We start from the raw sequence: 18,800 nt of genomic DNA on the forward strand, positions 1-18,800 counted from the left end.
ATAGACTGCATTCTCAAAATGGCTGCCCCTACTGTGTGTAGGTCTCAGGTGTCTCCTAGAGCTTTAACGCTTATGTTTGTATACCCGGAGGGAGTCATTTGCCGTTTCTAAGCTTTAGTGAGATTTAAAAGAGCTTGTGGATTATACTATTATTATTATTATTATCGTAGATTTGTAAGGCACCGCAGTGCTCCACAGCCCCGTACAGTAGGGAAAACAGGGACATACATAAAACAGTGACAGACAAGGATGATAAAATAAACGCAGACATGAAAACAAAGGGTATAAATGACCCTGCTCATTAGAGAGCTGACATTATAAGTGGGGGATGATAACTATGCTGGTTCAAATGTAGATGTGGTTCCCTGCAATGTAACAGTCTATTACTCTGTCTGTAAGATGATCACATTGTTTACCTTACATTTACTATTGCATAGTAATTGGGTGTACACTTATACCCCATTCATACTGCACCAAAAACCCGGGTTTTTGCAGAGGCACGCTGAAAAACCGGGGTCTTGGTGCAGTATGAATAGTCCAATCACAAAATCCCGGGACTTAGACCCGGGATTTTGCGAGGGGTAATTCCCGTGTTGGACCCCGCTAGCCTGCACTATGAATGGTGCAACACGTGTAATTCCCGGGTCTCACCATTCATACTGTAAAAAAAAAAAAAATTGTGAAGTAAAAAAAAAAAGATTTTAATTAATAAAAAATACATAACAAATGTTTACTTAACTTATTTTCAGCCAGTGGTGTCTCCGGTGCGTTGCCGGCTGTCTAATGGACTAGAAATGACGTAATTTTAGTACCCAGAGGTCCCCCTGACAGCCGGCAACGCACCGGAGACACCGCTGGCTGAAAATAAGTTAAGTAAACATTTGTTATGTATTTCTTTTTTTTTTATTAAAATCTTTTTCAACACTTTTTTTTTTTTTTTTTTTTCTAAAACCCGGGTCGGACAGGTGCAGTATGAACCCGCCCGACCCGGGAATCTTGTTATCTATACTGCCCTGTGCCCCGGCAATATCCCGGGTTAACAACCCGGGATATTGCCGGGGCGGCAGTATGAAAGTGGTATTACAGATCTGTTGGCGTGGAAAGCACAGTGGCTCAGTGGTTAGCACTTCTGCCTCACAGCACTGGGGTCATGAGTTCAATTCCCAACCATGGCCTTATCTGTGTGGCGTTTGTATGTTCTCCCCGTGTTTGCGTGGGTTTCCTCCGGGTGCTCTGGTTTCCTCCCACACTCCAAAAACATACTGGTAGGTTAATTGGCTGCTAACAAATTGACCCTAGTCTGTCTGTTTCTGTCTGTTTCTGTCTGTTTCTGTCTGTTTCTGTCTGTTTCTGTCTGTTTCTGTGTGTGTGTGTGTGTGTGTGTTAGGTAATTTAGATTGTAAGCTCCAATGGGGCAGGGACTGATGTGAGTGATAATAAGAAATGATATAAATGGTGATGATGATAGGCTAAAAACCACATAATTGTTTGCATCACTTGTATGTGCTTCCCACATTAAAATATGAAACTCTCAATGTTTCAAGTGGCCAAGGAAGAAGAACTTCTCTAATCGGTCCAGTAGTAAGTTTGTTTTGGAATAGCCTTAAAATGTGTGCTAGGCATAGAAAATGTTTGAAGTTGGTGTCTTTTAAATAACTTTAAATATCTATCTTGAGGCTAGACCGACTTGAAGATGCGTACATGACGGCACAACATTATAAGGACTGATCGCACATACTAAAAGAAGTATGGCTCTGTCCAATGCATACGTGTTCTAGCCATCTGTTTATTTTACATTCATACGTACTGCTGACCAGCGTTGGTTCTAGTAGTCAACAGGGGAGCGCACTGGGAGATGTGGTTTCCCAGCAGCGGCCGATTGAAAGGTTCTATAACTGAACGCAAACCAAATGGAAATGATTGCACAGTGACTGTGTCCTACGGTTAAGGTATAGTGGGAATGATGGAGTTGTGAATGTCCTGCTGATTGCCCTGAGAACTGTCAGCCTCATCCTCCCTGCAGAAAGCGCAGAGTCAGCAGGTTTTGTCAGACATGTGGCTCTCCGCTCCTGTGCTTGCAGCTATTCATCACACACAGCGCCGTGTCTTATCTCGTTAGATGAAATGTAGCAGAAGCGGTTCTCTCCACATTAAACCCACGGCACGTTTTAGATCCGAGTCTCGTACTTCAATTCTGACCTGATGACTTTCTCTTGTATTTCTTTATTAAAGGTTTGTATTCAGTAATGTGTTGCCCTACGATGCATTACAACCTACACAGCTTTCGATGACACATTGTAGGTATAATTATACAGCCGCAGTGAGATATAGAGCTATGATTTACAAACGTATACATTCATTTTATATTTCATATAGGCAGGTTGTCCTGATATCGCTGTGGGGCCCCAGGACTATTGGCTTAGCCAAAAATGGTCTAGTCCAGTGTTGGCTAACCTGTGAAACTACAAGTCCCATCATGCCTTGCCAATATATAGCAGCTTATTGCTGGAAGGGTATGCTGGGACTTGTTTACAACACCTGGACTGTCACAGGTTAGCCAACACTGGTCTAGTCAGATAATTTTCTTGCATGCTCAACTTTTGGGAGGTGAACTCTGGCAGACTGTGTAGACGGTCTTTTGGTGGCCTTGTGTGACCCGTCTCTGTCTTTTAGATTGTCAATGGATCCTGTGATTGAGTCACTGGGTAGACAAACTGCCCAGTTAGCAGCTTCACTGGCTGCTACAACTGGTGTCTATTGCCAGCTCCTGTATGTTGTTGTATCAATTGCAATCTGCTTTTCATTTGTTTTTGTTTATTTTCTCTGTAAAATGTACTCATCTGTACACCGCGGAGGCAGCCATTTGGTGGTCGCAGGCTGCATTTTTCTGAATATTTGTTCCGGATCCAAAATGGCTGCCTCCACTGCGAAAAACTCTAAGATGGGGCTTTGGATTGTTGTACATTAGTCAGTTGCCATGGGGTTTCTCACAGAGCTCTACCCACAGAGTTGACGAGAAGCCATGTTTGCCCAGACCGACTGTTTTCTATCTGACTAATGGTGTGTTGAGGCCTAGTATTTAACCCTTGTAACCATGGCTGGCACCTTGGTACGGTCTCCTCACGTATTATCCTTGTTTTGTTTATCTACCTGTCATTTATGGGGGTTTTTTGTTTTGGATTGTGCCACAGGGAGAATCACAGCGAGATCGAACGGAGGAGGAGGAACAAAATGACGGCTTACATCACAGAGCTGTCCGATATGGTGCCCACCTGCAGCGCCCTGGCTCGCAAGCCCGACAAGCTCACCATTCTGCGCATGGCAGTGTCTCATATGAAGTCCTTGCGGGGCACAGGAAACACGCCCACAGATGGCACCTACAAGCCGTCATTCTTGACAGACCAGGTATATTTAAGAGTTAGGGGTGCAGTAAATACTACTTGGGTACCTAAGAGTTATTTGTGAGAGGGACTTTGTAAATCCCAGACAGGGTTTTAAAAAATGATGCTGGAATGTTTTAGTGGATACATAGCCCCGAATCACAGCTCTGCAGGTGAAGCCTGTTCACACGCCCGTCAGGAACACAACACTTTTGTTCCGTAAATGCAGTCTAGCAAACAGAATAAAGTCGTACCTACTTCTTTAATTGTAGATGTTTAATACGGCAATGTCCCTGGGTGGGGGGAAGTTTAAGTGTAATTCTTTGAGATGCTCACTGACCCCCGTGAACTGGTTTTGGTTTTGGATCTGGATTAGCTTCATGTTTTGTTTTTGGCAAAACCGCCCTCGTGTGTTCTGGTTTTGGATTTTTTAGGAAAAATCCCCAAATATTCTAAAATCACATATTTTTGCTCCTTTTTTTTTTTTTTGTTCCTACATTATTATTAACCTCAATAACAGTAATTTCAAGTAATTTGCAGTCAATTTTGACCACCTCACAGATCACAATATTATTTTCATACACTTTCGGACAAATACTGCAGCGACCTGGCTGGATGGTAAGCGACAGAGCAATGGCACAAACACACGGCAGTTCCTACCACATCTAGGACACATTGGCACACAGCAGTGGCAGAAAAGAAAAATGGGGGTCCACTCACCGTTCTTTTGGATCTTAAAAAGGAATTCAAAACTCGCGAGATCTGACGACCTAACAATGACGTTTTGCCTCATTTTCGATTCCAAGGGCGCACGACCGTACCGAGCTGGCTCGGCTCGGTACTCGGTTCCCCTAAGTTCGGGTGTGTTCGGTTCTCGAGGAACCGAGCCTGAGCATCTCTAGTAATTTTGCACATGTTTCTATCTGTTTAAAATATTAAAATTATTCCCTTTTCTGAATGTCCTTGTCTTGTTCCAATTGCCTCGACACTCACGCTTGTACTTTAATAATATACAGGACCCCACCCTAGTACATTAAACCATTATTTTCACAGAAGTAAAGGGCTTTTTTGTGTGCACCTTTCCCTACGCACCGTGGACGCAGCCATTTTTTTTAAATTTAAATCAACATCCACGACGAGCTCTTTCCTTCTGAATATTTGTTCCGCCTATAAACCCATAGAACTGCTCGCTCTCTATATATTGTGAAAGCTGATTTATCTATTACTGCTGGTAAGTGGGGGTCACATATAATGTTGTCTGTCTCTGTTATCTCATGTTAACTCTCACAGAGTCTTGGTCAATGCTGACACATCAATAAATTCCTTCCTCCACTTACACAATAAGTGATTTCTATCTGTAGATAACATACACACTCTGCCTTTACATGTCACTTGGCGGTTACCATTTAGTGGTGGTGAGCGGAGGAATATGCACAATGTTTACAAGCGATTTAGGAATTAAATGGCCACATTTTCCTTATAAACACTATTAAACTACAAGCAGACCTCTGGCTGCGGCAATTTGTGTCCTGTTAGTTACCAATTTGATTTACAGTCTAAACTAGCGGTGGGCTACGACCCGTGGGCCCTTACCAGAAAACTGAAAGGGAGCGGCGACTTCCACATCACATGACCTGCAGTGCGCGCGCGCGCTCCTTCGTCTGGAGATGTGATTGTGTGTGTGGGGGGGGGGGGTGATGTAAGGGGAGCTTGGGGGGGAGGTTTGAGTGGCATGTGGGGGTGTTTTGAAGTTACATGCGCAATCTGATAGCTTGTTGGTGCATTTCGTGTTAAGTGGAGGCCTGAAGGCACGTTGGACTATTGTGGTGCAAGTGAGGGCGTGTAGGAACGTTTTGTGATGAGTGATATGGACGTGCCAAGGTTGCTTCCTGCTCTCTGTTTTTTGTTTTGTATTTTACATTCTTGAAATTATGGGTAATGCGTGGCCCTTTTTGAAAGTGGATGACACAGAATAAAATCACTGGGGGACATTTATAAAATAAAAAAAACCCTTCCTTATTTTATTCATTGTTTTTTAAAGAAGTGCTATTTAAGTGTGTGTGTGTTTTTGTTTTTTAATCCATTATTCTTGCTTTTGGTCTAACCAATAAATAGATGTTGCTTCTATATAGTTTTGTCCCATGTAGGTAATGATGACCCATAAAATAGGCCACAATCTAATTTTGTAGAATTAATGGGCATTTTTTTTTTTTTTTTTTTGTATCCCCCCCTAAAAAAATGTTTTACCACCAACGTTTAGCCAAAGTTAGGACTCTAAAGTCAAACCGCTTACCTATTCCCATTATCAATCAGTGAACAATGCGGAAGCTACTCTGTTATTAATTTCTCATCATCATCTATTTATTTATATAGCGCCACTAATTCTGCAGCGCTGTACAGAGACCTCACTCACATCAGTCCCTGCCCCATTGGAGCTTACAGTCTAAATTCCCTAACATACACACAGACAGAGAGAGACTAAGGGCAATTTAGTAGCAGCCAATTAACCTACCAGTATGTTTTTGGAGTGTGGGACGGAAACCGGAGCACCCGGAGGAAACCCACACAAACACAGGGAGAACATACACACTCCACACAGATAAGGCCATGGTCGGGAATCAAACTCATGACCCCAGTGCTGTGAGGCAGGAGTGCTAACCACTGAGCCACAATTTGTAGAGCTCTACAATGTAATGTCTAATTTTGTTATCTTCTTTAGGTTGTGTCCTGTTTAGTATACATAAAATAGTCAATTACGATGCATGTTACCGTCCCAAAATTTTTCTCCAAACCCCATTTTATCAGATATTGTGTGAGTGTTTAGTTATGTTACATAGACTGCATTGGGAAATGTGTTAATTTGAGCTGATTATTTTGCGCAGGAGCTGAAGCACCTGATTTTGGAGGCGGCTGATGGTTTTTTGTTTGTGGTGTCCTGTGAGACGGGGAGAATCGTGTATGTGTCCGACTCGGTGACTCCTGTCCTCAACCAGCCACAGTCCGAGTGGTTTGGGACTACGTTGTACGACCAGGTTCATCCAGATGATGTGGACAAGCTTCGGGAGCAGCTTTCTACAGCTGAGAACGCCATGACCGGTGAGATCCGGACCTCCCGTAGTCGTGTGGACCACCGTATTTCCTAGACTCGCTGTAACACTGCTTTCCCCTGACCTGCAGGTCGTATCCTAGATTTGAAAACGGGCACAGTGAAGAAAGAGGGGCAACAGTCTTCCATGAGAATGTGCATGGGGTCCCGGAGGTCATTCATCTGTAGAATGAGGTAAAGAGACCTAACCTCTGTATAACTATTAAGGGTGGGCTTTAGGTGATGAGTTAGATCGTAATTGAGGTCATTGTTGAGCTGTATTATTTCCTTCAGGTGCGGGAACACAGCTGTGGACCCGGCTTCCATGAACAGACTCAGCTTCATGAGGAACAGATGCAGGTAAGTCCATCCTTGTAGGACATCTCTGTCTTCCGTCTTGACTCCGCCAGTAGTCTCTCTAAACCCAGCCGCATCGGGGGAGTTGATGCCGCTTTTTGTGTCTTACCTTCTTGTTCATGTTGCTTTGTAGGAATGGCCTAGGTCACCCTAAAGACGGGGAGCCACAGTTTGTGGTTGTACACTGCACGGGCTACATCAAAGCATGGCCACCCGCAGGTGAGTCTTAAAGCACCGCTAAATCCAAAAATCTGAGTTTTAACAATTGAAGCATCCGGGTCATAGAGTACTTAATGTTTCCTCTCATCGTATATGGCAGAATCAACAACCCATTGTCGGTAGTTTGTGATTAAAAGGCTGCCGACTTATTGCAAAACTCATATCTTCCAGTTAAACTGCCGGCAGCACCACTGACTATACATGTTTGAATTTGTACACAGCAATTGTTATCTAGGCAGTCTGCGAACCACTTGTATGCATCTATGAACCTTCTTCCATCTCCAGAGTCCAGTTAGTGTTAGAAAAGCTCCACCTACTGCTTCCTTATTAAATGTGTCCGCTTTCAGCAAAGGGATGGGACCAATAGTACACTGGACAGATTCAAGAAGGACTTTGTTCATCTGCAAATGGATAATGGAATGGAAATGGAACATTTCCATTCCATGTACAGTTCTGTTCTACAGTTCATGTACAGTTCTATTCAGAAATGGAACTGAATAGAACTGTACATGAAGACTTTCGTCCCCTCCCCTGTTTGTCCTTCTGTGGTAATTAGACAGTGAAGCACACACCTTTCAGTTACATGCACCCATTTTCTTTAGAAGGCAGCCTATCAATTCACCAGGAACCATTGACATCACCGAAGCATTGAATGATATTGCTGCTATAGTGGCTTGGACCCTATAATGTTAAACGATCCAGGTTATTGAGTTAAGTTCCTCTTTCAGGTGTCACTTTACCAGATGATGACCAGGACGCCGGACAAAGCAGCAAGTTCTGTCTAGTGGCCATTGGCAGGTTACAAGTAAGTTGTGAGTGTGTTTTTTTTGCAGTGCTTTTAAAAAAAAAACCCTATCGGCTTTAGGTTGTGACATTGGGGGACATAGACTGTTGTATCGACTGATGTGTGTTTGGAGTAGATTTGCAGAGTGTATGGAGGTATCTAGCACAATCTAAATGTTGTGTGAGCATCTCTAGGAGTAGATGTCCACTCTCGCATAAGATATGACATTATTACTCTTATTTAAGGTGACCAGCTCCCCAAACTGCACAGACCTGAACAGTATCTGCCAGCCAATAGAATTCATCTCTCGGCACAGCGTGAACGGCATGTTTACATTTGTGGACCACCGGTGTGCCGCCACCGTGGGCTACCAGCCGCAGGTGAGTACGAAGCGGATGTGTGGCTGTAGTGCGCTGGTCTCTGTGATGCGTGGTTTGGCACACCAGACTTAATGCATGAGGTACAATAGAGGGGTGTGGTGGGAGAATAGAAGGGAGCAGGACATGGCGAATTGCGTTATGTTGGCCACGTCCCACGCGGCAAAATTGGCAATTTGCCATGAATCTCGTCATTGAGGCCCGTCTGGGGCAGTATGCGGGAGACTTTCCTGGCCTCTTGGGAGTCCAGGAGACCTACCCGGACTTCAGGAGTCTCCCGGACGTTCCGGGAGAGTAGACAAGTATGCAGAAAACTTGCTAGGTCCCCTAACGTTTGATGCCAGATTAAAACCTTAGTGGTTAAATAAATATAAAAAATCCTATATAATACCGTTGCCATGGTAAGATCCCTTCCTTTTTGAATCCCTGAATCCCACTCTGCTCCAATTGTACATTTCATTTTCTGGAATGCAGAGTTTATGTAGGAGAGAATCAGACCTGTCTCAGGTTAATGTTGCAGTTTGCTGCCCCCTGTCTTGGTGGTTACAGAATTGTTACCAGGTTTAAAATTGTTGTTCTGCCCATTTAGGATCTCTTAGGAAAGGATATTGTGGACTTTGCCCATCCTGAAGACCAGCAGCTTCTAAGAGACAGTTTTCAGCAGGTAACCTGAATATTTATAGACATACATAAACTATATAGGTTTACAGACCTGGTCAAATATTTGCAAATGTACTATGTATTCCGTAGAGAGGCAGATTCTCCTGTGCACTCCTGTGGGGGAGAGAGTCCTATTAATGGATGCTGCCGAGAGCAATTCATAGTAGATGCAATTGGAGTTATTAGTTTTCAGCTATCTGCAGTTCTGCAGGGTGTGAGATTTACGCAGCATGTGAATACTTTAATGTACAACACACAATTCTACAGCCTGTGCACAGGTGGAAGAGGGGGTGGAGTCTTACAGCCTGTGCACAGGCGGAAGGGGGGGGAGTGGAGTCTTACAGCCTGTGCACAGGCGGAAGGGGGGGGGGGGGTGGAGTCTTACAGCCTGTGCACAGGCGGAAGGGGGGGGGGGGGGTGGAGTCTTACAGCCTACCCATAGGCAGAGGGGAGGTTGTATAGCCTAGCTAGATACCTTCTGATGCTGTTTAAATTTAAATGGGTGTTCTAAGGGGACCTTTATCAGGTATCCTGTACAAGACTTACAGGCTTAAGCACTTAAAGAACCACAGTAGCTTACGCTGAAAAAAAAAAATCTGTTTTGGACTAACTAATGAATAGTTTATATATAAATACACATACATATGTGCGCACTGGGACAATAGTCATGTTTTGTCTGAGTATTTAGCTGTCAAAGGCATCTACTTGTCTGTGGATTGTTATACTACTAGCGACGAGGAGACGGTGTGATCACACAACCTTCTTCCCTCCAGGTGGTGAAATTAAAAGGTCAGGTGTTGTCCGTTATGTTCCGCTTCCAGTCCAAAAGCCGTGAGTGGCTGGTGATGAGGACCAGCTCCTTCACCTTCCAGAACCCATACTCTGACGAGATTGAGTACATCATCTGCACCAACACCAACGTGAAGTACGTAGCGCTGCTCTGCCGAAACCGCGTTCCTCTCGCTAATCTCTCTCTTTAGTGACTTGATTCATGTTACCTGTGTAAGGCACCAGAACCGAGGAAACTCGTACACAGAGACTTCTGCTACAGAGCTTTATTTTCTCTTAAAAACACTTTACAAATACTGAACTAAAGCAAATTCCTGCCCACTTTAATGGATGATTCAGCTTTCTAAAAATTGGTGTTAAAAATTAAAGTCCACCCTCCTTACTTGAAAGGTAGGAGACCCTCTCCTGCTGCTTCCTACTATGCCAGCAACGAGGACCTGATTTGCAGAGCTTGCCGCAGGGGAGCGTATATTCAGGCCTGTCGTTCAGCTTGCCAGTGTCATTAGTTTGGCCAACTTTGTGGCCTGCTCTGCCAATCAGATCTTCCATTGTGGAGACATCATTTCATTTAGTGGCCTCCTCCCCTTTCCAGCACAGGTGAACGAGGTCCAAGGGGAGAGACCACTGCTGCAGTAAAGATACGAAAGTTAATTGTTTGTGTGTTGCCTGTAATTCATATCTTCTCCCTTCTATAGGAACTCCAACCAAGAGTCTCGACCAGCCTTGACCAGCTCTATGCAGAGGCCGCCGCTAGGCCAGAGTATCGCACACACTCTGGAGATGGGCCCCGGTCAGCTGACTGCCAGGTGTGTTGTAATGTGACTTGTTGTGTGGGGCAGTGACAACGTCTAGTGATCAGTCACATTACACAATACACACTTTACTCATCTGCACATCCTAGGCACCACACAACTGGGTTTTCCAGCCCCTTTAAGTTTCTTACAATTTCATGTTTTCGTGTTTATTTATATTGCCTAAAAATAAGTGTCTGTGTTGTCCAGCAAACTTCTAAAAAAATTGCTAATATGCAAAACATGTTGGAGTTGGCAACATTGTCTTTTAGTTGTAAGTAATAGTTGCTTTTTGTTGTCCTGCTTCTAGCAGCAAAATGACTTCACACATTTGTAGCTACAGGCAACAGAACAACATTTTAAGACCAAAGAGTCTGCAAGGGGTATTTTATTGGTTGAATTAACTTTGCATGTTTGACACAGATCACTGGCATCAAAAAGGGCTAAAGTAAACTTTGCTCTCTGCTGCCACCTAGTGTTAAAGTGTTGCGATGTCAGAAAAATGTTGCGTCCTAATGATTCTTTATCTTCTGTACAGGCAGCAGCCCCCTCCACCAACAGAACTGGATGTTGTACCCAGCAGAGATAATTTAGCCACGTACAACCATGCACAGGTCAGTCGCCCTCTATAGGACAAACCTGCTAATAACATTTAATGTCTGTCGGCTAACTTGTGGCAGCCGAGTGTTACTGGTCTGTCTTGTATCCTATTTGAATACTCGAGGGATCACTTTTATTGTATTCTGAAGACAAATTGGCGTCTGTGAAGGCGACTTCTTTAGTTTTAGCGTGCGCTGATCCAACATGAGGGAAAATGGGAGGCAAATTAGAATTTATTGCAGACCGAACCAGTTTCATCATCGTTTATTTATATAGCACCACTGATTCCGCAGCGCTGTACAGAGAACTCATTTACATCAGTCCCTGCCCCATTGGGGCTTACAGTCTAAATTACCTAATACACACACACACACTAGGGTTCATTTTTGATAGCAGCCAATTAACCTACCAGTATCTTTTTGGAGTGTGGGAGGAAACCAGAGCACCCGGAGGAAACCCATGCAAACACGGGGAAAACATAAAAACTCCACACCGATATGGCCATGGTCGGGAATTGAACTCAAAACCCCAGCACTGTGAGACAGAAGTGCTAACCACTGAGCCACTGTTACCGTAGGGTCTTAAACCATTTATAATGGTTATGAAAAACTTTCTGCCACTTGTTTCTTGATGTCACTGTAGTCTATACCCAAGTTGCCATTTTTATTTCAGTTGTAGTTCACGAAGGCAGGCAGCTAACCCGTATTATAACTAACTGTTCAGTATGCGCATAGAAGAGGTTAGAAAATAGTTGTCAGCAGTTTTTGAGACATAGTGATTTAAGGACCATGTTTTCAAAAGTGGAGTAAAATGAAAAGTGGTATAAAAAGCTCTTGGGTCAGACTTTTAAAACTACTATACTACATACATTCTAAGTAATAAATTTAAAGGCACGGTTTTGTCTAGGCTGAGAGCGCCATATTGTATTCAGTCTCTCCTGTTCTTCCAGTTTAGAAGCCAATCGTCAGACTGCACGTCAGCACAGAGTGTTTCAGGAGATGCGGCTGATGGTCTTTTTCACTCATGACTATGTTAGTGAAGCCAGGGCTATACAGTCATGTTAGAAAGTTTGGTGAACCCTGGAGATTTTTAATGTTGAATCATTTTGCTCAATAAATGAATGAAAAAGTTTATAATTTTGCAAATTATTTGATTTATTTTGGTTATTTTACTTAGACGAAGATCTGAACACAGTTAAGGTCACATTTATTCAGAAATTTCTAAAGGGTTCACCAACTTTCTAGAACCAGCGTACGTGACTGGGGCATTGTCACGATGTGGAGGGAAGCGGAAAGTTACAAACTGAGAGTTGGGTAATGGAAGGCGCTGGGTCTCCAAACAGCACAGATTAGTGATCCTATCGTACTGACTGGTAAAGATGGGGGTTTCAAACGTAGCTTTATAGGAAACCGTTATTTCAGGGTTCCTCTGCAATCAACAACGCGTTTGACTCTGTCTTACAACAGTATGTTCAGAAATGTCACCACTTGCTGTGCAAGGAACAGTTAAGATGTCCTGGACTTTGTACATTCTCCTTGTATTGTGATGTTTGGTCCACACTTAAAAAACCCACCAAAAACTAGCGGTTCTTTTCTGTGTACCACGGACAGGTCCCCGTTCAGTCAGTGGCTGCAGCAGTTCCCAATCACAGCAAATCCCGGGACAAGCCAGAAAGCCTCTACGGACAGGAGAGAGATACCAGGTTTGAGGAGATCTACAGTGGCATTAATTCAGGTGGGTCAGTGTTAGAGTACAATATCCTGCATTCAGAATTGAGTCGGAGCCGCACTGTATACCCTCAGGGCGTTCGTTTTCCTGTCTGTAATCCGCTGATAACGTCCGTATTCCATTGGGTAGGCCGCCATAAAGCATTATGAAATGATTTCCTTGGCGCAAAGGTAAAAGGTGGTATTGCCAGTAGCAACCAATCAGATGCTGTAATTTTTTTTTTGTTGTAGTTTAGGAAACAAAGCACTACCTTTTTTTTCCCCCCTGTGCACCAGCATGTTCTTGTTTGATTGAGGGCCCCTTAATGAGCGGTGTACTGCTTCTGGCCAGTCTTGCCTTACGTGAGTGTTGTGTTTTGATTGGCCCAGACCTGTGTTCCCTGAACTCACACCTGTTTCCCTCTCATACCAGACCAGAGCAAAGCACTTATTCCCAGCGGAGTCCCGGGCAGCCAGCAGCTCTTCCAACAAGCCAGCACCTTCACCCCTGCCCCCCGTCAAGTGGACAGTTTCAGGTAAGCGAATGGGACCCAGCACCTGCTCATGCTGTGTTTTTTGGATGTGCAACTAGGCGGGCGATACTGAAAATATAAAATCATTTGATTGCAGAGAATTCTCTGGATCTTAACATGCGTCGTCGTCATACATTATCAGACTGTCTTACAGCATGGAAGTAAACATGCTGCACATTAATGAACGTTTTGGAGGTGCACAGATGTCCGATTTGTCCTGGTGTAGCTTTTGCCTAGTTTTTACGATGTAAAGCTAGACCTTTTGATGTCCACCAGGGGGCAGTGTAAAAGTGTAACATTCGTTTTATGTCTATTCCAGGAGCGGTGGGATGGTGTCTCCAGCCAACATTATCCAGCAGCCTGTTTCTGCAGGGCAGATCTTGGCCCAGATATCTCGGCACACCAGCCCTACTCAAGTCACCGGAACCAACTGGAGCTCCGGCACACGTCCATCCTTCACAGCTCAGGTATGTACTTTAATAATCTTATCGTAAAGACATTGAGCGACAACAATAAACTGACATTAAATTCAAGATGGGATGTTTTTTTAAAAAAATTGTCGTGCAGAAAACAAAGTCGCAACATAGCAACCGATCCGATGCTACCTGTCATTTTTAAGGTGGGTTTGACTGGTGTCTGAGCCCATATCTGTTAGTGCCCCAGAATTCCTCTGAAAGACCCACTATCTTCTCAAACTTCTCAAAGAGTGTCTTTGTCATCCAGAGAGAATGGACAATAAAGCTTCCAATTTAAAAACTGTTTAAAGGGCAGCACTAGTAATTAACTAATTGGGCAGCACGCGGTGGCTTGGTAGGTAGCACTTCTGCCTTACAGCACTGGGGTCATGAATTCAATTCCTGACCATGGACTTATCTGTGAGGAGTTTGTATGTTCTTCCCGTGTTTGAGTGGGAGAACTTTGTATTTTAGTTACAGCAGTAAATGTGTCATTGATCTTTTCAATAGATCGTTAATTAAAGCTATATACAGAATATTCTGGCAAAACGTAGATCTATACACATGTATATTTTATAATATGGAGTATTGAAACCATGTAAGAAGGCCTGTACTAGACGTGTGAGTGTAGTCACCACCTTCTCAAGTACCAATCTGTTTTTTGGCAGGCGGCAAAGACCCAGTCTCCTCCGTTCGGAATGGGCAACTTCCAGACAACACCCACCAACTTCAGTCCACTGTCCTCCCAGAGTTCCACCTCTTCTCCCGCCGGTGCCCCTTACCCCAATCTGACCGGCAGGACCAACAGCTTCGGTAAAAATTGCTTCTTATGCTTTTATTGTCCTACAGATTTTGCAGGCTGGATTTAGTGCATTTTGATTGTTTGCCGTATGACTTATAGGTTGAGTTACAATATTTCTGGGGAGAGCTTGTTTAAGAGACGGAGATAGAAGTTTAGCTGTGCAGCCATTTGTTAACCCACAAAGGTTAGGAGACTTTAGCCTCTAGAATGAGGGGACAGATGATTAGTGTAGGCCATTGCCTAAATCCTCAACAACTTCTGCATAAATTCTATATATCAGAGTGCCAGATAGAGTTTAGGGACATACTGCCAGCCCCTTCTGTAACATTCTTGCTACATACAAAGAAACAAAGCAAGTCTGTCTCTGTATTGACATTCCTGGACGTGTCTTTGCAGCCACTGAAGTAGGACAGCCGCGCGTTCCATTCCAGACGCGGACAGCGGAGGCAGTAGGTGTGTGGCCACAGTGGCAGAATCCGCATCACAGCCAGGGCGCTGCAGACACACATGTCCAGCCACAAGCTGGTCAGTCAGAGGTGTTTCCGGTAAGTCGCTGCTTCATAAGAACATCTAAATGTTTCCTGTTCTCTTATGTCTACAGTTTGTAAGCTTCAAGCAGGGCTCTCTCACCTATTTGTCTGTCTGTTTTATTACTGTGTTCCCAATGATACCGCAGTGTATGATGTGGTCATGAGTTCAATTCCCGACCATGGCCTTATCTGTGTGGAGTTTGTATGTTCTCCCCGTGTTTGCGTGGGTGCTCCGGTTTCTTCTCATGCTCCAAAAACATACTAGTAGGTTAACTGGCTGCTATTAAATTGACGCTAGTCTGTCTGTATATATTAGGGGATTTAGACTGTAAGCTCCAATGGGGCAGGGACTGATGTGAGCGAGTTCTCTGTACAGCGCTGCGGAATTAGTGGCGCTATATAAATAATGATATGTAAATATATAGTAATAATATGTACACAATATATATTTGTTTCTCATAGAATTCTCAAGATAATACAGTAAAGAACATGTAAAAAAAAAAACTACACTTATCTATGATTCTCTCCTATCATACAATCAGTGCAGTCGAAGAACTATAGCCCTAAATGTACAGTATGTACTTGTGGAGTAGAATTGAGTGCGTTTATAAATGGTCGGGGAAGGGGGGGTGCAGACATTGACTGGATTTATCCACCGTCCTTTTCAACATCCATAATCTTTTTAGATACTTCCACGCTGCATTTTGTGGCCAATATAACAGTCCTTTAAACTGAATTTGGGATATTTAGGAGCAATTCTAACGTAGCACCAGAAAAACTTGGCAAAACTAAAAAGTAGACAAGAACAAGTTCTGGATTAAAGTATTTTCGGTGAACCCTCTAAACTGGTTGTATAAAACAGCCAACCGGTTATATACTGGTCCAGTATCATTTATTTGCTGGATTACTCTGACTATTACAGGTTTTTTTTTCATATTTTATCTTCTCCCCCTGGTTTGTATTTCACAATTATGTCGGGATTAGCAGCATTTTTCGTAATTGCTGAATTTGTTCCTGTATTACAACAGTTGACATTGATTCCGTGAGAAAACGTCTTTGCGTTGACGAATGTTTGTTGTCTCTCCCTAGGACATGCTGTCCATGCTGGGAGAGCAGACCTCGAGCTACAACAATGAAGAGTATACCGACCTCGCCATGTTCCAGTCTTTTGCCGAGTAAAAATGGTGGTGGCAGCGCACAACATGGAATCTAGATGTCTAGAAATGAGCATGATCTCGGCTCCTCCCCTAGCTCATTCACTTCTCTTAATCTCCCCCAAGGGCAGTGGAGACGAGAAAACCATTTGTGGTAAGGGCAGTGGAAGAAATGAGAAGGACATTGACTCCAGAAGATGGGAGGACCCATCACAGGGACACCATAGAACTGCCTTCTTTGAGAACCAAGGAGAGACGTGACCGCGTAGACTCTCCAGACCTCACCAGCTTTAAACCCCACATTGTGCCACCAATTGATTCCCCCTTTTTTATTTTTTTCCTCTAGAGAAATCTGCCTCCCTCAACCAAAAATTCCATCGATCAGATGACAAAAAAAGCACACGTGAATTATGAAGTCACCCCAAAAAAACATTTCACTCTTTTTATATTGACTATAAAACGACCCTAAAAGGTATCATTTTAGGCTCTATCAGGGATAACTTTTTGCGTAGGATAATCACAAATATAGTTGGTGCCTTTTTATAATGTCAGGACAGGAAATGAATCCTCAGAAGTTTGCGTTCTCTCCAGTAAAGACTTGGCGATATCTTTACAATTATCTAATCATGCTTCGGTAATTACTCTACACAGGCGAGACACTTAAGATGTCCATCATATTCTGCTTATTATTTTAATAATGCTTTGCCTTAAAACAAGTGAATATTTCATTGTTTTTGTACCGAATTATTCATCCAGCAAAGAAAATATTGATGATTTGTATCCAAGATTTCTTGACAATCCTCATGATCTCCAAACCCGCGTGGAGAACACAGCATAGGTGAAGACAATCATTTACCCAATCTTACATTACCCCAGTCAGGCTATATAAACACCCCCTTATAAGAAAAACAGGGGGTCCTGTTATAATTGCCCATTTTTAATTTGATAAAGATGCAGGTCCTTTTCTTGCTAGATTATTTAAAAATCTGGGATTCGACCTTTTAGGAATTGCAAGATGGCCGCCTTGTTTTTATAGACCTCACAATGGCCTCCTAAACACTTCCTAGAGACGATCACCCCGCAGTCGTTCTTGGAGTTTTATAACGTAATACGGATATAACTTCAAACTTTAGTTATAGGCAGTGTTCTTGGAGTTTTATAATATGTATATAACTTCAATCTTCATAATAATTTTGGGATGTTCTCAGCAATTTTGGTTAAATCTGAGGTAAAATCGAGTTTACCATTGGAAGAACATAGCTCTTATATGAATGGAATACAAGTGTAGTTTTCAAGCTTTGGGACAGTTATGTTGTGCATTAACACATGCCGGTGTAGATCTGTTTTCTGTCAGAACTCTTTACAGGTCGGCGGACATTTCTCACTTGTCCATCGATCGATCGTTCGAATAATAAGACATCCAGCATTTGACCTGTATAAATGACATGCTATATTATTTGTGAAATGGAAGTTGATAATCCTGTGCTGTTGTCAGGATTAATGCAGATTGTATGTCTTTTATTATGTTACACACTTTTTTTTTTTTTTCTTTCTTCCTGCCTCTCCCCTACTTAAAAACATTTTATGGTGCAAAGTGTTTTATGTGTATACTATATGAAATAATATAATTTTATGAGAATTTTTACTTGTTCCTGGAAAATGTCCGTTTACTTCTGTTTGTTTTTACAGATATGTACTAGCTGCAATTTCACTCAGATTTCAAGGAATTAAAGTACCCATTGCAATATATAATTTTATAATAAAATGATCTAGCATCTTTTTAAAGGGGTTGTATACTTTTAGACCATCCCCCCCCCCTGCCCTTGTATGTATTATCACAGAGTATATCCAGCGGTACCACTTATAAGAAGGCAGCCTCTTCAGTGTACAGCGTCGGGGGTCTCGATGCCGGTTCACTAAACCTGACAATGAATGAGGAAGTGGTTAGCACGTGGCTCAGTGGTTAGCACTTCTGTCTCTCAGCACTGGGGTCATGAGTACGATTCCCGACCATGGCCTTATCTGTGTGGAGTTTGTATGTTCTCCCCGTGTTTGCGTGGGTTTCCTCCGGGTGCTCTGGTTTCCTCCCACACTCCAAAAGCATACTGGTAGGTTAATTGGCTGCTATTAAATTGCTCTTAGTCTCTCTCTGTCTGTGTGTGAGTATGTTAGGGGATTTGGATTGTAATCTCTAATGGGGCAGGGACTGATGTGAGTGAGTTTTCTGTACAGCGCTGAGGAATTAGTGGCGCTATATAAATAGATGATGAAGTGAAAGCATTTGGCAAATGCAGCTTCCTATTCTGTAAACTGCCGTGGTGACGTTCTTAGAAGCCACCCAGTCCATGACTTCAGGTGGTATCCACCTCTTTACTACATGAGGAGCAGAACGTAAGGTGGTGTTGACATTCCCTTTAAAGGTGGTGTTGGTGTCGGTTGTTGCTCTAGCACTACATCACAAGCAATAAAGACTGTAAAGGCTCTGTATATTTATGGACTGGTGGTTGTCCTGCAGCCGGAACACCAACACTCCGGGGGGTCCTACTCGGTGTTCTATGGATAGATGTTGGCCACAGTA

At 43.2% G+C, this 18,800-nt stretch overlaps 1 protein-coding gene across 1 annotated transcript in view; it reads left to right on the plus strand.

Annotated features, from left to right (window-relative positions):
* ARNT (aryl hydrocarbon receptor nuclear translocator) overlaps window positions 1–17,867 on the plus strand; it is a 33,695-nt gene extending 15,828 nt beyond the window's left edge. The window contains exons 5-21 of the mRNA XM_075192780.1: window positions 3,192–3,405; window positions 6,263–6,476; window positions 6,558–6,660; window positions 6,760–6,825; window positions 6,956–7,041; window positions 7,770–7,846; window positions 8,071–8,205; window positions 8,792–8,866; window positions 9,636–9,787; window positions 10,347–10,457; window positions 10,981–11,056; window positions 12,653–12,776; window positions 13,182–13,284; window positions 13,601–13,748; window positions 14,405–14,549; window positions 14,935–15,083; window positions 16,158–17,867. Coding sequence (XP_075048881.1) covers window positions 3,192–3,405; window positions 6,263–6,476; window positions 6,558–6,660; window positions 6,760–6,825; window positions 6,956–7,041; window positions 7,770–7,846; window positions 8,071–8,205; window positions 8,792–8,866; window positions 9,636–9,787; window positions 10,347–10,457; window positions 10,981–11,056; window positions 12,653–12,776; window positions 13,182–13,284; window positions 13,601–13,748; window positions 14,405–14,549; window positions 14,935–15,083; window positions 16,158–16,247 — 2,068 coding nt within the window. The 3' untranslated portion in view covers window positions 16,248–17,867. The remainder of the gene's footprint in view (window positions 1–3,191; window positions 3,406–6,262; window positions 6,477–6,557; window positions 6,661–6,759; window positions 6,826–6,955; window positions 7,042–7,769; window positions 7,847–8,070; window positions 8,206–8,791; window positions 8,867–9,635; window positions 9,788–10,346; window positions 10,458–10,980; window positions 11,057–12,652; window positions 12,777–13,181; window positions 13,285–13,600; window positions 13,749–14,404; window positions 14,550–14,934; window positions 15,084–16,157) is intronic.
* The last annotated feature ends 933 nt before the right edge of the window (window positions 17,868–18,800 follow it).

The sequence above is a fragment of the Mixophyes fleayi genome, chromosome 12 (assembly GCF_038048845.1).
Source record: "Mixophyes fleayi isolate aMixFle1 chromosome 12, aMixFle1.hap1, whole genome shotgun sequence".
In the NCBI taxonomy this organism is placed as follows: Eukaryota; Metazoa; Chordata; class Amphibia; order Anura; family Limnodynastidae; genus Mixophyes; species Mixophyes fleayi.